General features: G+C 36.3%; 1 protein-coding gene across 1 annotated transcript in view; it reads left to right on the top strand.

Annotated features, from left to right (window-relative positions):
• The first annotated feature begins 6787 nt into the window (after window positions 1-6787).
• LOC138056521 (sodium/mannose cotransporter SLC5A10-like) overlaps window positions 6788-20000 on the top strand; it is a 25306-nt gene continuing 12093 nt past the window's right edge. Inside the window, exons 1-6 of the mRNA XM_068902336.1 lie at window positions 6788-6971; window positions 7091-7254; window positions 10458-10538; window positions 11543-11647; window positions 12814-12873; window positions 14781-14885. Coding sequence (XP_068758437.1) covers window positions 6803-6971; window positions 7091-7254; window positions 10458-10538; window positions 11543-11647; window positions 12814-12873; window positions 14781-14885 — 684 coding nt within the window. The 5' untranslated portion in view covers window positions 6788-6802. The remainder of the gene's footprint in view (window positions 6972-7090; window positions 7255-10457; window positions 10539-11542; window positions 11648-12813; window positions 12874-14780; window positions 14886-20000) is intronic.

Genomic DNA, 20000 nt, shown 5'->3' with positions numbered 1-20000 from the left:
GACCGGGTTTCACTTAACCTTACTCGCCTCTAGAAGGTGTCTTGCAATAAACAAATTACAAGAGTGACGTGTTAATTAATCTGAGCCACCTCTTTACAGTTTGATGATTAACCAGTAGCACACAGAAAAATAAACTGAAAAAAAAAACATTGGCTGGCAAAAGCGCTAATGCTTATTTCGTGAATTGAGTTAAAATCTTCATGGATAATAATAATAATAATAATAATAATAATAATAATAATAATAATAATAATAATAATAATTTTTTATTGTTATTTTTTTATATTTTAATAATAATATAATAACTTTATTAAGAAACTCACATAGAATTACACAAGTTTTTTTATCAGCTAAAAAAAAAACTATTGACTTGTTTCAGTAGACTCAGGTAGAAAATATTTTCCTCCAATGTTACTTATAGTACAACCGTAAAAACATTACTGTTTTTATTGCATGAAAATTTCAATCCCTCAGAATCAACATTGATATCGCAAAAAAAAAACTGAATACGATAATAAGATGTAAGATATTAACTTCAAGTATGGAAATCTACCACGAAAAACGATAAAAAGTAAGAAATAAAATATCGTCCTCAATAATTTGTTTATAATAATAATAATAATAATAATAATATTATTATTATTATTATTATTATTATTGTTAATATTATTATAACTTTTCATGGATAGAGCTGTGATTCAGTATACACTGCACTTTTAATAGTCTGTGCTGATTTCTCAGAGGAGTCATTACAATGCAATGAGCTTAATCTAAAGAGATTCTGCTCGTTTCATATCCTCAAGAAATAAGTTTGGTGTTTCCCTGATACTGAGTCCCTGGTGACTGTCCAGTTTATTTTGAGGTGGCTTCTATGATTATATAAGAACAACCCGGGGGCAAATAACCAACGATATTTGTTTATGGTAAAATACAATGCAACGATAATGCTGGAGATACTGAATAGAAGCCACTTTATCTTTGTTGTTGTTTGCATTTCAAACTTGCAAGTAATTGTAACTCCAGGAACGTTGCATTCTCCATATACTCTTTTCTCAGCATTGAAAGTTATCTTATCGCTGTCTCCAAACGCTAGGGGAGCGTCGAAAGTAATTTGGAAATGGCCTATAAACAGTTTTTCTTATAAATAACCGTTGATTTATTATTCTTTTATATTTATGTTAATACACCGCCCTTCTCGTCTCCATTTGCAACAACATTGCCATTGAAGTCAACCTAAGGTTCCGTTTACACCGGCGCAACTCAGTGGGACGTTATTCGGAAGGAGTGGCCTCGTCCCTCATACAAGTTATTCGAAGCAAATCAGAAAAAAAAAACTTTTGGTTGATAGTTTTGAGCCATTTTCGTAGTATATGAGCCACTTTTCAACCAATCAAAAGTTAACTCCCAATCAGCAGTGATAAACATATTGAACTTGTTCATTTTGATTATGACTTGACGTTTCTTATGTGCTCCTGACATAAATTTTCAAAAGTAACTGTTGAAATTTAAAACAGCTATTTATATATAAGAAAGCGGATGAGGGGACTGGAACCTAGATTAAGCAAATACTTAACAGTAAAATATATAATAATAATAATCATAATAATAATAAAAACAGAAAAGATTAATAAAGCATCAGCTTTTCACTTCCGACGTTGACGTTGAAAGCTGGCTCAAGTTCTTGAATAAAGAAGGTCTCTTTTATTTTACAATGATAGTCAGTTTTGCCCTTCGCTAAAATATCAAAATGATCCCACTTGATGTTATGTCCAGTGGCCTTGACGTGGTCAGCAATGGCTGAAGTATTGTCATTTTTAGCTAGGGCCTGCTGTCTGTGTCTTATTTTTGATCAAACTACGATGGCCCAAGAACAAAAGTATTAACTCCCAATCTTCTGCGAAATATTCGCGTCATCTGCCACTTCATTACTCCGCGAATCGATTGTGCACGTTTTTGGTTTCAGTCTTGATTTTTCATTTCATAAAATAATAAGACCTCGTACTACCAAAGTGTTTTTGTGTTTTCAATGTTTTGTCTGATTACAATCAAATTGTAGTGCAGTCGCAACTGGTGTCATTAAGTAACGAAGGTCGCAACTGGTGTGCCTGCGTATACAACCGGATTTCTTTCACATTCAAGTAAACCGTACGGTTATACATTTTAGGGAAAAAGTAGATTTATCAGGAGATTTATATACTTTTTCGATGAGGTACGAACCAAAATCCTTGAATTTCATTGGATAAGGCCATGCGCTTTCGTAGTTCTTATAAGAAAAACTGTTTTTAATTAAACTATAATGTATTAGGACATTGAGTTACCAATGTGTTTAGATGAAAGCATGGAAACACGGCTGTTACATCACACGAAGTTTGATTGGTTATGTGTTGTCAGACGCTTGTTTTGATTGGCTGGTAGGAAATATGAGCGTGTATCAAGAAAATCTGTTTCAATCAAGAATTTCCCATCGTTTGTTTCCTTCATTGGTCGAATTATCTTTGAAAAAAAAATATATAAAAGCAATAGAGGACTTTTTTCGTGTTTCCATAGCCTCATCTAAACACTCGGGGAAGAGGGTTTGCATAACTGTCGAGAATTTTCTCAACTTCTCCGAGTGTTTAGGTGAGGCTATGGAAACACGGAAAACGTCGTCTATTGCTTAAATGGTAACTAATTACTTGTAGTAGGAAATGTAACATTTGACACGAGGGTATTAATAGCAATTAACATGGAAAAAGGTCTCACTTTTTAACATAAACATGAGAACGTCCCGAGTGGAACGTGGCCACAAAACCTTCAATCTACTTCCTTATTGTTATTCTTCCCGGTGCTGTTTATTCTCAACTGTCTGCAATCACATGACTTCCTATTTCACATTTTTCTTGTTAAGACTGACCCCAAATAAATTTCCTTTTCCCGGTTCGGGGACTACGAAAAAAGCCATTTCTTGGCTGAAACTAGGCCATTTCCGAGTTCATGTCTGCCTCCTCTTCAAAGCGAGTCTAAGTGCAAAGATTTCGTGATGGTAATTAGTTCTCTTTACATTTGAATGACTACAAATTTTTATTTTTTAATTTTGCACTTAGACTCGCTTTGAAGAGGAGGCAGACATGAACTCGAAATGGCCTATTACCAGCGAAAAGAAGGGAAGAGCGAGGGGCGCATTTTACAATGAGCATGCGCGCCTTGCCGAGAAAAAAAACAACGACGAGCAGACCCGCATCCGTGGGTGCAACGTGATATATCTGAAACAATTCAGAGGCTCTATGTCAAAGGCAAGAAAAACGACGTAAGTCAGGTGTTTTCGACTTTTGCCGACAGAATTCATATTTGGAGATCAATCTGTCAACCAGACGTCTCCGGATATTGCTTCTCCAAGTTACTTCCAAGTTCAGCAGCCAAACAAAGCACGAGTTTTCGGGTGAAAATGATCTCAATTTACAAAGGTTTTGACAGGCATAAAGAGCACGACATTTAAATATACTTGCGACATGAAAGTCACTGAACATTTGGCACTAAAGAAAAATAGAAAACTGTCGTGCAACATTCGATTATTCGTAATTCGCGTGAGATCTTAGATCGCGTGAGATCGCAAGTCACAAAACAAAAAAAACAAATTCACAGTAAAACATCTGCGAGAACGAATGATGCATTTTCTCCTTACTTCAATCAAAACAAAATCAGAAAATCAAATAGTGAAGTAAGCTTTGAGGTCAATTTATGTAAAATTATTTCATGGCGTTGAGTGCATATAAGATAACAGCACATTAGTCAGATATGCATTTGAAGGACCTTCGTGTCTGCTATCTGCATTCGTAATACTTGCTTACCTCCCTTAAGGGTTTCACTTTCATTCGTGTTGGACTAACTTACAACCTTTGCATCGATGAGCTGTTTGAAAAGCCATTAATTATATCGCGTTACATTTAGATGCTGTCGTAGAGACGGGTTTCTACGCGACGGACCTCAATATTTGAGCACGCAAATTAAAAATATAAGCCTACCACAGTTGCAGTTGTTTTTTCTTTACTAAGAATAATCAAGGACCAACGAAATATGTTTCTGTAGACGATACTTGGTCGTAAAACTCCTGCTACATAAGTGTGGTGTGGAACTTTTTACAGATACGTCTTTGGCTTGTTTGCAGTTAGGGCCACTGGAGTCAGCCATTAACTTGGCCACCCTGTATGGATCATGACGAATGGAGAACGTATTATTCACAAACAAATCTTATAAATTTGGAATCTGAAAAAACGTGTATTAAATGAACAAATGAAGCCAGTATTAAAAGCAAATAAACAAACAAATATTACAAAAGCTCAAGAAAATAGAATAACTTATTCGATTTTCCTGAGAGAGAATAAAAACGGAAACACTTAAACCAAATGCATGGTATCAAGAGATTATGTGATCTCTTGATGATATTTATGATTATAATTTCATAGTAGTAAAAACGCAAGGTGTAATATTTTGCATAAAATCATGCAAGGGGTGAAAACTTAAGGCGCCCACAAACGAGGAAACATTTTTGCGGAAACATTGTTTTGCCACAGATTTTCCCAGCATCACATAGTTATTTTACACGGGCGCCGCCTGGAATTTTTAAAGGGGGTGGGGGGGGGTGGGGTCACTGTGACGGAGGGTACTCACCAGATTGTCATGTCAGTTGTTGTAGGTTGTTTCCTTAAAGAAAGGCTTACAAAGGGGGGGGGGGGGGGGGGGGCACGGGGGCACCCCAGGACCCCCCTGGCTACGACGTTGTTTTACTTCTCGGATATTTTGAATCTACCAATTACCTTTAGAAAGGTTAAAGTACTATAAGAAGACTGATCATTTATTGACTGTTTTTAGCATTTGTTTTACGCTGACAGCTGTTCTGAATGCACTCCCTTTTAAGAAGAGTAAAAAGAACCGGCAGGGATACTGGCAAATTGCCAATGAAATCGACGACGGCCAGTGCTAACAGCACTGAGTTCAAAACTACATTTATCGACTCGAGTGAGTCAGTATTTCCTGGCGTTTTACCATTATAAGAATATAAACTTCCTGACAGTCTCCACCTTTCCTTAGGATTGAATGGGTCTCAGAGGGAATCGAACGTTCCTGGCCATGAAAAAGTGTTTCGAAAGTCGACACTGTTTCTAATCACAAGGCTTTTATTTCAGCATTTGAGCGATATTTCAGTGCGACTATTTGTGAGACCACCGACGTTGAAGACACTTTCGGATACTTCTCAAAGAGTAGAAGTGCTTTTAATATTGCCTAGAGATCTTTCTTATGGCAAAAAATGAAAACAATCCTTGACCAAGCCAATGAGCAACGAATTAGAGCCAAACAAATGAGCTTTCACCAAACTGCCCACGAGTTCGTAACAGCAGAGTTTGATTTGACAAAATTAATATATTAAAAGTGACCTTTCGTCTTACTTTTCTCGGTTATATCACATTGAAAGGCAGCAAGGCCGAGTGATCCTCTGGTTTATTAAGTTAAACGAAATGAAATTTATAACTTTCAGGGATTTAAAGGAGACGGAACTTGTACCAAAACCGGTTCCGCATCTCGCGGTGGCAGGAAAACAACAAGTTTATCCAATTTAATGTACATCTGTACACGAACCTCGCAGAGCTTTTAATCCCGAGTATCAAATTAAAAATCACAGATTCATTCTGAGCTTAAGTGGCTCTTCATATTTCCTTTCTGCGTTGTTCGTCACATCCAACATTGATGAGTCAACATAAAAGTGATTGAATCTGAGATTGAAGTCTGTTCCCTGACTTGTGCAGTCGCGGGTGCCTCAGTTGAACATTCCCTGGCGAACCATTCGTGTACTCTCGAACCTTCCTCAATAGACACTTAAATGGAAGGTAGAAGGCAATGATCGTTGGTCATTGAGGCAAAGGGCAAATGTTGTTTCTCATTAACCACCACTTCCGACTAATAATACCTTCGTGAACCCATTATCCATCAGTATATACCGTTTCAATTTTACAGCATGACACACCAAGCTGAATATCTTCGTGACAAAATGATTGCAAGATTGTACAAGTGATTGCAATATGTTTGTCTAACAAAGGTTCTATACATTGTTTACTTATGCAGATTACTAATTTAGGAGTTTTGCAAACTCATTGTAAGATCTCGTGACTTCGAAAACCGTTAAAAGCCGGCATAGCTAAGGAAATAACAAAGACTTAAAATTAATTCATTTTCATGCATCGATTTTTCTGTTTATCGTTTTCCGTGATCGCAAAAACAGCTTCTAAAAATCAGATATTTAGATCATGGTCAATAAATACATGTTCTTTTACCATGACTGTGTGGCTTGCAATATAAATGCTCAAGTCTAAAAAAGCGAGACACATGGGCGACGCAAGCACTTCGAAGTTACGAGGCCGCTCAATCTTTCGCCCTAAAAAAAAATTGCCAAAGCATCGATTTGTGACATGTACTTTCAAAAAAAGCCAACGTAATATATCTACATCAGCGAATTTTTACATAACATTTTCCGCCACAACTCCTGTTATTTTGGTGATATCGTGCCTCAGAGGAAAATATCAGTTACGTAATCAAGGGATGACAACAAATATTCCAGGTTGCATCGAAGCAAAGTGATGAAGGGTAAAAAATAATTTTCGTGATTGCTTGCAGCAAGGTTTGCAGCAGTCCTTCCTGGTGCAAACAGAGAAAAAAACGCAATAGCACGCGAAAAATGATAAAAATTCTTGAACACGTCAATTTGCCTTTAGTCAAAAATATGAAATCGATTTTTGGAGACAGAAATCACCACGGTGGCCGAACTCAACCAATGGGCTTCGTGATCTTCCTGTCACACACGTCATCCTCCTCCCTTAACACACCCCCTTCCTTTCCCAAGCTATTGTTACCGAGCTTCGTTAGTAGTGTCATTAAAAGCGGATCAAGACGAACTGTACTTTGTTCTTGTCGGCTTATTTCGCCTATTTTTCACGCAAGAGGTAATCTTGCCTAATCTACTTGAGTAGCAACTCAGAGGGAAGCCTTCTGTTGTTGTTTGAAGCATTTTCGCGAGGAAACTTGCACGTTTTGATTGAACACGCTTGTACTTTTTTGATAGTAAACAAGGGGCCGGCTTTCTTCAACGTGGTTCATTCCTGTTTTGCTTCGCTTCGACGAAAGAGAATCATCATGACTTTAGACGAAAGCAGCAAATCTTTACACGTTGCCGACTGGGTGATAATAGCAGTCTATTTTCTTGGGTGCATCATAGTCGGATTGTGGGTGAGTAATGTTGTTTTCATGTTTATGGCTGGGTGATTCAGAAACGAAGCTTTGATCGTTGTTTAATCTATGTTTTGGAGTTTACCTTAGGGTCAGCGATTTTGCTGTAAATGAAAGCTTACTTGCGATCAAACAACTTTTAATGTTGGTCGTTCCAACGTGGTTTTGCGCGCTCGGTTCCCGCAGAGCTTGAACAAAGATGTCAGCTCTCCACGGCCAGTAGTTTCGTTGTGGCAGTCGTAAAACTTAGCGTTGAGGCTATTTTCTCGATTGCATTGTCGTTCCTTTATGCAAACGTAGGTGTTCCGCCATATTCTTGGAATGTTCTCCAGAAGCCGAACAGCTTCTCCTTTTTATGCAAAGGAGTAGTGCATAGTTTTGAAGACGCTTCTTCTCGCGTCACCGAGTGCGAAATATTTGCCAGCGTGGATTATGTAAATTTTCAAACCACACCATAAAGATACGCGATTTCCCCAGTATTTGCTTGCTTTCAGCAATTCAACGTCAATAGTTCTGTTTCCGTAAATCGCCTGGCAACAATGGAATCGATCAATGAGAAACGCGGTGCAAATGACATCTATTATCGCTGCCGGACTGGAACTTTAATATTAAAATTGGCAGCTGATCATGAATTCTACAGTATACATAAGTCGCCCGCTTGGTTGATAAAACCTTCTGTAGCTGCTAATATCTTCCCAAAGGACTTTGTTTTTTTGTACATTTTGTACAAAGTACTGTCTTAGTTTATGATGTGGATCACATTGCGGAAGTATCTCTTCTTAATTCATTCCTAGGAATTGTGTGTTGTAAGGACCCCCAACTCCGATACATTGAGTTGTTAAATGAAAACTATTCTTTTTATCAAGTGAACAACCCAAGTTATTTTCAACTGCTTGAATCGATCTTAAGGGTTAACATTAATTAATTTTTAATTTAGCTGGCCAGCTAAGGTTCTTTATATAGTTCCGGAATAAACAAGGTGAAATTAAAAACTCTTACCACAACTACTTACAAGCTAATGAAGTGAAGAGAATGGTACTATACGTAAGCGCAAAAGTTTTAAAATTTTGGTTTCACTCAGTTATAAAATTTAATGGAAGCAGAATAACAGGAAGGCTTACTTATAACCTACATCATGATCTTCTCATTTTATCAGGAAGCAAGCTTCAAATAAAATAACGAAATTACATGACTGACCACGCTTCGTCTGTGTAATACAACAAGAGTTTCTGTCACGCCTAGTGCAGGGTGTCTTTAAAATAATGAATATAAACTTAATGTAATCTTCAAAATCAACAAACTCCAAAAAAAATTTAAATAAATTGACCACAATTAGCAACTCTAATTAGTTCAGAAAATCAGCACTGGGCCAACAGTTTCAAGTTATGAAGCTTTAGTCCAAGGAAAAGCCCTTTTCTTGGAAGAAGTTAAGGCAACATGCAAATATTTTGATGACTGTATCTCCTGGGTTGGCAGACAGTCTTTGAGAGGGAGGTGATTGACACAAGAAGACCTTGAGGCCGTTGAAGGCCTCATCGGCTCCATTCTCAGGAATGCAAAAACATAGCAATTATTGTTTTTCCGCCACAATCTTGTTTTTGTGTCATTTCTACACTTAAACACTCAACAAGTGAAATTCCATCATGACACTTCTAAATTTTACTCTGTCTGACGCCAGACAATTTTACTCCTCAGTGGGGGCCCCCTTGGGGCTGATAGGGTTAAGTCGTGAACCATTTTTGAACTGTCTATGTTGCAACCTACCCATTCTATGGCAAATGTGATGTTTGGCTAGTTTACAGACAGCATTTCTGAGGGAGAAATATGGGGGCTTAGATAATACGACAATAATGCATTCTTGTATGCTGTTGTCAATAATAATAATTATTATTGTTTTTCCTTGCCCCCAGCATTTATTTTGGGTGAATTAACAATGATAAAATAATAAAATCATGGCTCCTTGTTTAGTTTGGCATTAATGCTTGACTCTCGTTTGGTAATTATCTAAGTTTTTTAGCTGCTTCATGTGCACGTATCATGATAACTTTGTTATAATTATCATTAGTTTGTGTCATGGTTTGCAGACCATGTGTGAGGCATTGATATGGAAATATTCACACTGGCTTAATTTCATTTAATTTTTTTTTTGTTTTCATCATACAAGGTCCTGACTCTAGCTGTTTGCTACATTTGAAACCTTATAGATAATCTTTGAAAATAATGCGCAAATAAGAATTATTATTATTTATGTCCCAAATGTGCCGCCAAACATGCAAGGAGTGGCAGTTGACATGTCTCCAAGAGTCAGACGCATTAGCCTACGAGAACCTGCGATAATTTGCAATTAATCATTAATTCAAATTAAGGAGTCATGTCAGACAATACAATTTTGCCAGCATCAAATAGACCTGTTGTTCAAAGTTTGTAGTTTTCTTGAGGGATTCTTTGAAGATCCAGACGAGACGCCAGATGATCTTGACATATTTTGACCCATCACTTACCTAATCCTATAATCATTCATCATTTTTCTGTTTAAGTAAAAAAGAAATTCTCTTTAAAAAGGGAAATCTGAACACTTTTATATAAATTTACCAGCATTACAAGCTACATGTATAAGTGATGATTCATGAACCTTGTATACTTTATCAAAGGGGCAGTACCTGTATATAGAATAATAGTGTGAATTTTTTACACACTTTTCAGTTGATGAGTTGCAAAATAATGTGAAAATTCCTTACCAAAAAATTCTATTATCATGAGAAGTTTTCTGACGAAGGTAGAGATTGGCCATTTTCTACACTTTAAGTCAGTTGTAACATATTCCAACTTTCCTTTTTCCTCTATACATTTTTCTTGAAATAAGGGTCAAATATTAGCAAAGTTACATTCAAGCTTTAGTGTTGTGAATTTTGACAAAAATATGTGATACCCCCATTGCGTTTCCTAGTTTTTTTAATGAAAAGTATTGATTAAGTAAATTTGAGAATAAATTGTGTATTAGACAACTGGAAAATGATTTCCATGCATTAACATTCTCAATTTTAGGCCCATTTAAAACGTTGCATTTTACATGTGCAGAATCTATTTGCAAATGAGAAAAATCTATTGTTTTTGCTCATTTACATTAGATTTGGCACATGTAAAATGCGACGTTTAAAATGGGCACAACACTGACTGGGCATTATCTCAACTTGTGTTAACAGTCTAAGTTCAGGAAGACCAGACTATCTGATGAAACTGCTGAAACATATTTTTTGGCCGGCAGATCCATGATGTGGTGGGCGGTGAGTGACAATAAATTACTTCTTCTTATTAGTCGAGCACTATTAACTGATTTAATCAGCTAGGGCTGTTAAAATATTTTACAACAACAAGAGGCTGTATTAAAATTAATTATAGCTGTTATTTCTCACTTTCACTCCTTCCATTAAGTGTGCACTGGAGGTCATTAGAAATTTGCAACAGATGAAGAAAATTTTTCTCTCATGATCAATGAAGACATAACACATTTAATAACTTACTCTCCCACGATTTAGCTAAGGTTGAATCACCATACTTTCTTCTACTTTCTGTCTGGTGATTGCATTAGTTACTCCTCAGTTTGCAGTGTTTCAGTTTAGAGGTTAAAGGGGGACTCCGACGAAAAAACACGATTTTTTAAAAAGTCTCAAATCCTCGAGGAAACGCCGCCAAAATGTTGCATACGCTTTTCAAATAATGAATTTAACTTACTTTCACCAACATTTCAATGTTATTACGTCGAAATACTTGTTTTTCATAGCATGTTTTCCATTGTTTACTCAAGTAGCAGCGAGCAATATGTTGAGTAAGTGACGTCATAAGGCCTCGCTCCAGGCTTTCTCGAATAAGTATGCAGGCGACATACAAGTAATAACATTGAAATGTTGGTGAAAGTAAGTTAAATTCATTATGTGAAAAGCGTATGCAACATTTTGGCAGCGTTTCCTCGAGGATTTGAGACTTTTTAAAAAATCGTGTTTTTTCGTCGGAGTCCCCCTTTAAGAAAGTTTTTTTAATTATAAAGCCAATGGCAAATTGACAGTTGCACTTTGCAATAAAATTAATGAAACATGTTTGATTTCCTTAAGGCTATTAAGTACAGTCATTGAGCAAGTTTGAAGTGAGAGAAACAAGTCAGAATGAGAGAATTTTCATACCGCTTTCCATTGGCTGCAATTAGGGGATTTCTTTCTCAGCCTGTAATAAGTTACTCAAGATAAACATGATTGTGTTTAATATTGTGCACTATTTAATCAATTATACACAGGTTGGGCCTAGTCTGTTTGCCAGTAACATTGGAAGTGAACATTTTGTTGGCTTGGCAGGGTCAGGAGCGGCAACTGGTATCGGTGTTGTTTCATATGAGTGGCAGGTGAGATTTTGCAAACGTTGCTTAAAATGCCATCAGCACTCAGCATTATCTTCAAGGAACTCAATTAAAATCTACAAAGATTATGCTATGTAATGTAGGGAGAAGTGCAAATTTTGACGAAAATTGCGCTTTAAAGTTTGACAGAGCTCCACAAGTTTTTCTAGCGGGCATCATACTGTAGTTTCTTTCCTGTTAGTTTTAATTTGATGTGCTACAGTATATCTTCCTTGTCCTTAAAGCAACTGCACACGTCTGCTCAGAATTAGTGGTCACCTGGTCATCCCACAAGGCTGCTGCCTAAGAAAATTTTAAAGGGGCCCTCAGAGATAAACGCTGAGAACTTAGGAGCCCAACATATGAAGTGAAAGGTGTTGCTGTGAAAAATTAAGGCGCCCAGAGCTATTCTTTGGGAGCCCCAGGCTACCAGGCTCCTGTTAGGCAACAGCCTTGAAACAGAAAGTTTTAATACCAGACAAGTTTTTGGTAAAATGAAAAGGTTGGTTGCACGAAGCAAAAGCAATTCCCAGCCAAAAATAGAAAATGAATTACATAAGCAGAACCTGACTCACTTGTCGGTTTTCTATTGTCAATGTCTGACAGTAGTGTTAAGTTACATGTAACAGTAATTATTAATTTGCCACATTCATTTTGGGCATTTTCTGGTGTGTTTTGAATATCTGTGGCTTCTTCAAAAAATTGTCAGATAGGAAAATTCACATGAAGCTGGTGATGGAGATCAAAGACTCCATTTGAAAATGCTAGGCACACACTTAGAACTATGGGATACTCAACACCATCTGATTGGATCTCAACACTGTGTGCATTTAATCGTACTGGGTTTCCTATTGGACAACCAAGCAGTTTAATAATAATAATAATAATAACAATAATAATAATAATAATAATAATAATTATTATTATTATCATTATTATTATTATTATTATTATTATCAAACCAACCAAATTTACGGGTTTATAGTTGCCTGGCTTTTGGAACAGGGACAAAATGGAATTTTTTATTTTGAGCAATGCAACTGCATGTCCTTTAGGTTATGTTAACAATGATTGCTGCAGGTAAAGTATACGAGGCTAAAATGTTTACAAATAATATTGATGCAGTTTAATGACCTTTGACTGATGACCGGAAAATTTTTTTTCGCTGTCAGGCCTGTTGGATTCTCTTGCTTCTTGGCTGGGTGTTTGTACCTATCTACTTGAGATCCAGGGTAAGTTAAAATTAAATAAATGTTGTCTCTACATTGCCCAATTAGTGCTCCAGCACTAGAATGACTAGACCTTTCCTTTTCCTATGCCTCTTCGAGAGTGACTATGTCTTTGATAGGGGGTCAGTATGTGACAGATGTTTTACACGCTGAGAGTTGAATCTACTGCTTACATGTACATTAGTAACTAAGGTCGACGATGCAAGAAATCGTTATTTTTCTTTAGTAAGCTGTTTGCATTATATGGCATATCAGCTGAAACTTGAACATCACCTTCTAAATTGTTTTTACTTTCTTTGCCCAACCCCCACAAAGACAATTTAAATTAAACCAGAAGAATTCCAGATCTATACTAGATATAGCTCTCACAGTCTAAGTGCCAACGAGGAACCATTCATAACAAATACTAATTGGTAATTTTAAAACACAGTCATGTTTTGTGCACAACATGTTTTTGTAGTCAAGTATTCAAGACAACTTCAGTGTCTGAAATTGTTAATATGTGAATATTTCGATCGACAGCGGAGAAATGCCAAAATGGAAAGAGGTTTTGGGTTTTAAATCATCATGGCATTACAGTTAGATTCAATTCAGCTTAAAGAGGTTTCTCAGTTTCTTTGATTGCTTTATGCCAGCTGACGTTGTCTGGTTTTGGCACGCTGCCCGAATTTGGCATTGTGGCTGAGTACTCTTTCGGCTCACTGGCCGATTGTTGAGCTTGCTAGCTCGATAAATATACCACAGTGGCACTTAACTAAAGTACAATCACGTAGAATTGGTAATAAAAACAAATAAAACTTACAAAAACGGGTGAAAATGACGTTTTTCTTACCTCAACTTGGTCTCAACTCCACTCGATGAATGCCAAAGCCGGTGAGCATCGACGATCAGAACCATGCGACCTTGACGTCACAATCTCTGCAATTTTCACTACGTCATTGGAATCTCAGGAATCTTACCTTACACTCAGGAATCTTACCTTACAAATAGACCTCTCGATCACTTGAGATTAATTCTGCCTGCACAGTACTTTTGCATGGATCTATAATGCTGCCGCCTCGCTGCCTTGCGTCTTCGCTCGGCTGGCTTGTTGGCAATAACAACAACCACATTTCTTTTGAAGTAAAACACCAAAAGCATACCTTTTACCCACCATATTATTAGCTTGACACCATGGTATTTGACATTCTCAGGCAAATTATTGTTTCCTTCAAATCTGTTACGACAAGAATTTTATTATAAGCAGTTTACAATCATGGCACATAATTAATCCTTCGAGCCACAAAACCTTTTGAACTATTCTGAAAGCATGATATGAAAGTGAGAATTGGAGTTCTACCCACCAGAAGAAGCGAAATATTTTTAAATTTTGTTTTAAAGCTGGTGTGTTGTTTGAGTAAAAGACATTTATTAAAAGTTACATGTAGTTAATTAATACACAGCAGATTTTGACTGCTTCATCCATCACCCTTGATTTTTGTCATTTTAGATGGATTTTGCTCTCCCATTAATGTAGCAGTGAATCTTATAAGCCACAATGTAATTGGCCTGCTACCCAAAATAAACACAACAACTAAACTATAGAAACAAGGACTTGGGCCAGACTTAAATAAGAGAAACTGCATTAGAAACAAATTATAACAAGATTCCTCACTTCTCCTCATTCTCCTTTAGCCAAAACTCTACTTGCCTTGAGTCAACACAGGGTTGCAACTAACCCAAGGTATGATGATAGGAAGGCAAACCCTCTGTAGACAAGTTCAAAAAAGGGAGTGGACTTGAATTTAAAGACTAGAGTCTGATAGCTATATTATGGTTGTTCATGATGATATTGTTGATGACAATGACATTGACATGGAAGGGGAGGATTTTAGAGAAATGGTGTTAAAACTTTTTTTTTCTTTCAATAGGTGTTTACAATGCCTGAATTTTTGCAAAAGAGATTCCAGAGTCAGTGGATCAGAACCTATTTGACTGCTGTAGCCTTGATCTCCTATGTTTTTACAAAGACTTCGGTGCGTCATTTTTTTGTGGTTTGTATGAATAGGTTGTGTACAAACCACCCCAGTGCTTCACTGGGTGGAGCATGTTCCCTCTGTCTTCAATCTAGATGGGGTCATAGTCCATCAAAGGATAAGCTAATTTTTACACCTGGGCTAAAGAAAGACTGTGTGTAGCAGTGAATTTTGTGTCAAGCTAACAACATCAGGGTTGGTGGTAAATAGTGGCACTCCTCTTACAGTAATGTCCCCAGATTCATCCTCTGAAGTCAACAGCCATATGGGGTTAAGTTTTTTGGTTTTCCACTGCATGTGCTCTGTTGGGTAGGGGAGAGGGAACAAGGGGTCCAACTGCCTCCAGGTTGGTATAATTCCAGCACACTGCCCCACATTCTGCTAAAATAAGTTTTACTTAACCTCTGAGCTGTTGTTAACAACTATTCACCAAAGTGGCTATAGTGATGGATATTCGTAGCGAGGCAAATATCCACTGCTATGAGGTGAATAGTTGTTTTTTATGTGTACTAAAACAGTGAGATAACATACAGGCCTTCTGTTAGGGTGCGATTAAAAAATGCAAATTATGCTATTTTTCAGGGCAGATTGTGCGATTAGAAAGGCCAATTATGCGATAAATAATGTAAATTATGCGATTTTTTTCTCAGCAATTTTAAGCTTGTTTTATACATGTAAGCTAGGTTTCAGGTTAAGAAAGACACTTTTTTGCTGCCCTAAAGACATTTTGAACACAAAGGAACAGTAATTATGTATCTCGATCGACATTTATAGTATGGATAAATAAAATACCGGTGCACCACGTTAAAAGTTGAAAGGACACAGCTAACATGCCAAATGAACGAACAAGGTGCTGCTTGTCAACCACGAACTTCCGAAGATGGTCAATCACAATAGGGCCATACCCCCATTTATACGAGAGAAAATAAGCCGCGGCTTACAGAAGACTCGAATGTTCACCCCGTATAAACGGTACAAAATGTATGTTCACGTCTTTTTCAAGCCGCGGCTTATATTGACCTGGGAAAAAATGTTTGTATAAATAGTTCCTTTTGCGTATTTTGTACACCGTGGCCAGGGAAAGCCGCGACTTATTTTCTCTCGTATAAACGGCCCTAATATTGCACGACGAGAAAAACACCAGTCCATCGTCTACGTGGACCGTACCTGTGAGGTACTTTCTTGCTCTATCGTGAGCTGTCAGATTGGGCGGAAGGTGGGAACTTCCTTCTTGGTCAAAAGAAAAAGCGAGCGTTTTCACAACAAACTTATTCATGAGTAAGTTTTTATCAGTTTTCAACAAAAGAAACTACATTTTGCCGAAAAACTTACAACTCCGCTTATTTTTCACAAATCTCTTTTCTAAGAGAAGGCAACTGTGTCATCATTTCAGTGGTGTGTATATAAGGGCGTGTTTGTGTTGCACAAATAGAAGGAGACTCGTGCCAGGTCCCTGACATGCAAAATAAAGCCTTGAACTTCGAAAGTTTACAAAATCGAAGGTGACAAAGTTTTTTAGCCTTTTTCCAAGATAAATCATCTTAAAAATGGCTTATTTAGGCAGGAATTTCTAAGAAACGTGTTGATTTATGTTTCATTTTATGAATTATTTTGTGCGTCCTTTTGTGAATTATGCGATTTTTCGTGAATTGTGCGATCGGATGCCATTTGAGGTCAATTGTGCAAAATCGCACCATCGCGTTAGGCCTGAAGAAGGCCTGAATATAGCACAAAAGGATGATTTTAAATCATTTATTCCTGCAAAGATTACAACATTTTTGGGTGCAAATTCTGCTTGAATTGCTTGGAGGTGAATAGTTGCTTTAATAATAATAATAATAATAATAATAATAATAATAATAATAATAATAATAATAATAATAACTTTATTACTTTCCAAATTCTGGCTTTTCAAAGTAATTACAATATTCAATAAAATATCTAAAACTATAGAACAATGAGAAATGATTAATAAATATTTGAAATTCTCAAAGTAATTACAATATTCAATTAAATATTTAAAACTATAAAACAGTAAGAAATGATTAGAATCATATTTATATAACAAATTTGACAAGAAATTTGATATATGTTAAAATCATTGAAAGCTTCTAACATTCTCTTTGTAAATGATGCATTAGTACTAAAACAGTGAGATAATATACATCACAGAAAATTAATTTGGATGTTTTCTTCACTTGTCACGGATGCAAATCGGGACACCATTTTTTCCTGAGTTGCTGATCGGAGGAACAAAGGAGACTAATGTCACGCATGCGCATTATCAATGGCAAATTCAATTTTATTTGCATTGTGATTGGTTGAAAACCTTCGAGACAGTCTTAGAACGCGGGAAGAAAAGATGTCGACGCTGTCTCTAGTTGTAGTTTTTATTGCATTCACTTTCAATGCTATCTATGCACTTGTGGTACAAATACCGAAAGAAGATGGACAAAAGCTAGAAAGCCCTCGGCAATTCCTTCTACTTGGGAAAGTCCTTTATCTCGGATGAAACGAAACATGCTTAGATCGACTGTTTTAGAATGATGCAGTGTGCTCAGACTTGTCAAAGAATTGCGCGAAGTTGGAAAAATTTTGCCTTATTTGCAACGCGTATGGTCATTATTGAATGTGCAAATCACAATATTGAATAATGTTACGTATTAAAGTAACTGGAACCGGCATTAAAATTTTCCGCTGTGGTTTTTTCACGTGGATACCCGCGCTTGAAGTGAATGCAAAACAAATTTGCCAGGTTGACGGGATTTGCTTATGGCGCGTCAGTGGTAAATGAGATGGTAAACCGTTCAAAGGATGTCACAGCTTAAAATTTATCAATGAATAGAGTTAAGGTAAGTAACAGAAAAACATGACAGAATAATTTCGTTTGTTCTCTCTTTTAAGCGAATACATTCTATCCGGACGAAAGAGTCATTTTGCAAAATGTCAATCGGTTTATAGCTTTTTCTGTTTAAACCAAACTCTGTCATTAAGAGTACAGGACTTTTGTCTCCGACGTTGGTCCACGAAAAGCCGTCAACAGGTGATATTTTGTGAGCCAAAGATAAGGTTTGACTGGAGATATTCCCGGTAAAAGTGGCACAGCGAATACTGAACCCCGACGTTTCGACTTCTCCGTTTACCAAAGTGCTTTTCTTTGTCGACGAAACAGTGCTTGTTTTTTCCACCATCAAGTGTTATTTTCTTTGGACTAAGACATCAAAAGTCTCTGTATTGTTAATGAGTGATTTTCATACCTTCTGGACATTTTTTTGTCTTTTCTCCTCTTGAAATGTGAACTACAACCGTGTATATTTGACGCGCAACTGAAATTTTCTTACCCCAAATCAGACAATGGCGTTAGTGTTCACGTTACTTTCGGTCAAATCTCAGCAAATATGTCTTTGTCCAGCGATCGCCATTAGTATGGAAAGCACATATTTGTGAAGAATCGAACTGCTTTGAAAGTTTTCCTTCAAAAGTGGCAGGGCGCACGAAAATGCCCTGTGAAAGTAAACCTAATTTTCATCGAAACTTGGCACTTTGTGATGCGTTGATTCAACTCTGGGTCAAATTCTTGAGATGCAATACATTCTTAAATGCAATGTACTGCAAATGAGACTCTTGCTTTTATTGCAATAAATATTAGTCCCAGCTATTAAAAATTATACTTAATTACATAAAAAATGTTTAGTTAGTGTAGTAATATTTACAAATAAAAATGCCTGCTTACCACAACTTTGCACTGCACTTTTCGATTTGATAAATTTCTTACTTTAAATTTGAGGGAAACTGTAGTAATTGAAATTTTAAAGATATTTACAAACTGTATAGTAAAATTGACATGACAAGTAATTATTGTAAAATATAATAATTTTGTTCATGATGATTTACATGATAAGTAATTATACATTATATTTGTAAATAATGCATATTTTAAAATTTTCATTCCCTTGTGTGGCTGCCTTGCATGGGTGTGTGTGTCACTATTTGCACCTTTCTGCTTTTGGAATCCCATTTAATAAATAATACAAATATAACAATTCTTTAAACTTTGTACAGTGAATTATTTTACCTTTGTCTGCACATTCAACTTTATGAGACATGTGACTGTGTGCAAGGAATGGCAGCAAAAATAAACAAAAACCAGGTCAATTAAATTTTTTGACACACAAAACAGCCATAATATTCAGGTATACCTTCTCTTCAATTTCTTCTGCAAGTTTTTTGCAGTTACTATAAGTTGCCATACACCAAGAATGAAGTAAAAAATAAATTTAATGAACACAAAATGGTGTGTGATGTTCCATCATCCTAAATCAATGTATATTAATTACTTAACACTGTTGGAATCAATATTACCGGTAAATTTTATTGGGACATATTAGTTATTAAATACTGGCTCAATTACTGATACGGTAATATTATTGACGTACTATATTTAATAATATTATAATATAAATCCCTTTCACACCTAAACCGGCCAAAACCGGCCATACTTGGTATTTTACTCTTCAATAGGGAACCCCCAGGGGTCAATGGGTTAATTAATAGACTAAAATCAATGGCTGCACATTTTGTACACTTTCATCCTGATTTAGATCAATTTACTTTATTCTCTGCAGTGAGATAGTAACTTACCACAAAAGTGAGCAATGAATATGAATGAGCATGAACTGCCCACATCGAAATTAATAAGTAGTTAATATTGTATCAGAGTTCTATCACAAAGTCTCCTTTGCCTTTAATTGTCCTTTTAATTTTAAACATTGCACAGAAGACAAGACCTACTTTATGTATTTCCAGACATCCCAATTTTAATTGTACATTTAATGTGGGTGTAATTTTACATCTTCAAATGGTCAAGTGAAATTTTTACCTCCCCAAAGAGAACTCATTCAGAAAATTTCATTTCAGTACAACCTACAAGTCTGATGGCAGTGACCACATCATTCGTCACTATTGTATAGATTTCCTAAGAACATCAACATCACTTTTGAGTAATTCGCTGGTAGCATAAATGATGAAAACAATGGATAATTACTATGGCTAAACTTAATGGAGTTACCATAGATCAAGGACAGAATTATCCAATAAAGTAATAAACTGGAACTT

Source organism: Montipora capricornis, chromosome 7, assembly GCF_036669925.1.
Source record: "Montipora capricornis isolate CH-2021 chromosome 7, ASM3666992v2, whole genome shotgun sequence".
NCBI classification, from domain to species: Eukaryota; Metazoa; Cnidaria; class Anthozoa; order Scleractinia; family Acroporidae; genus Montipora; species Montipora capricornis.
The sequence above is the reverse complement of the archived record's forward strand: the minus strand, read 5'-3'. Positions and strand labels throughout refer to the sequence as shown.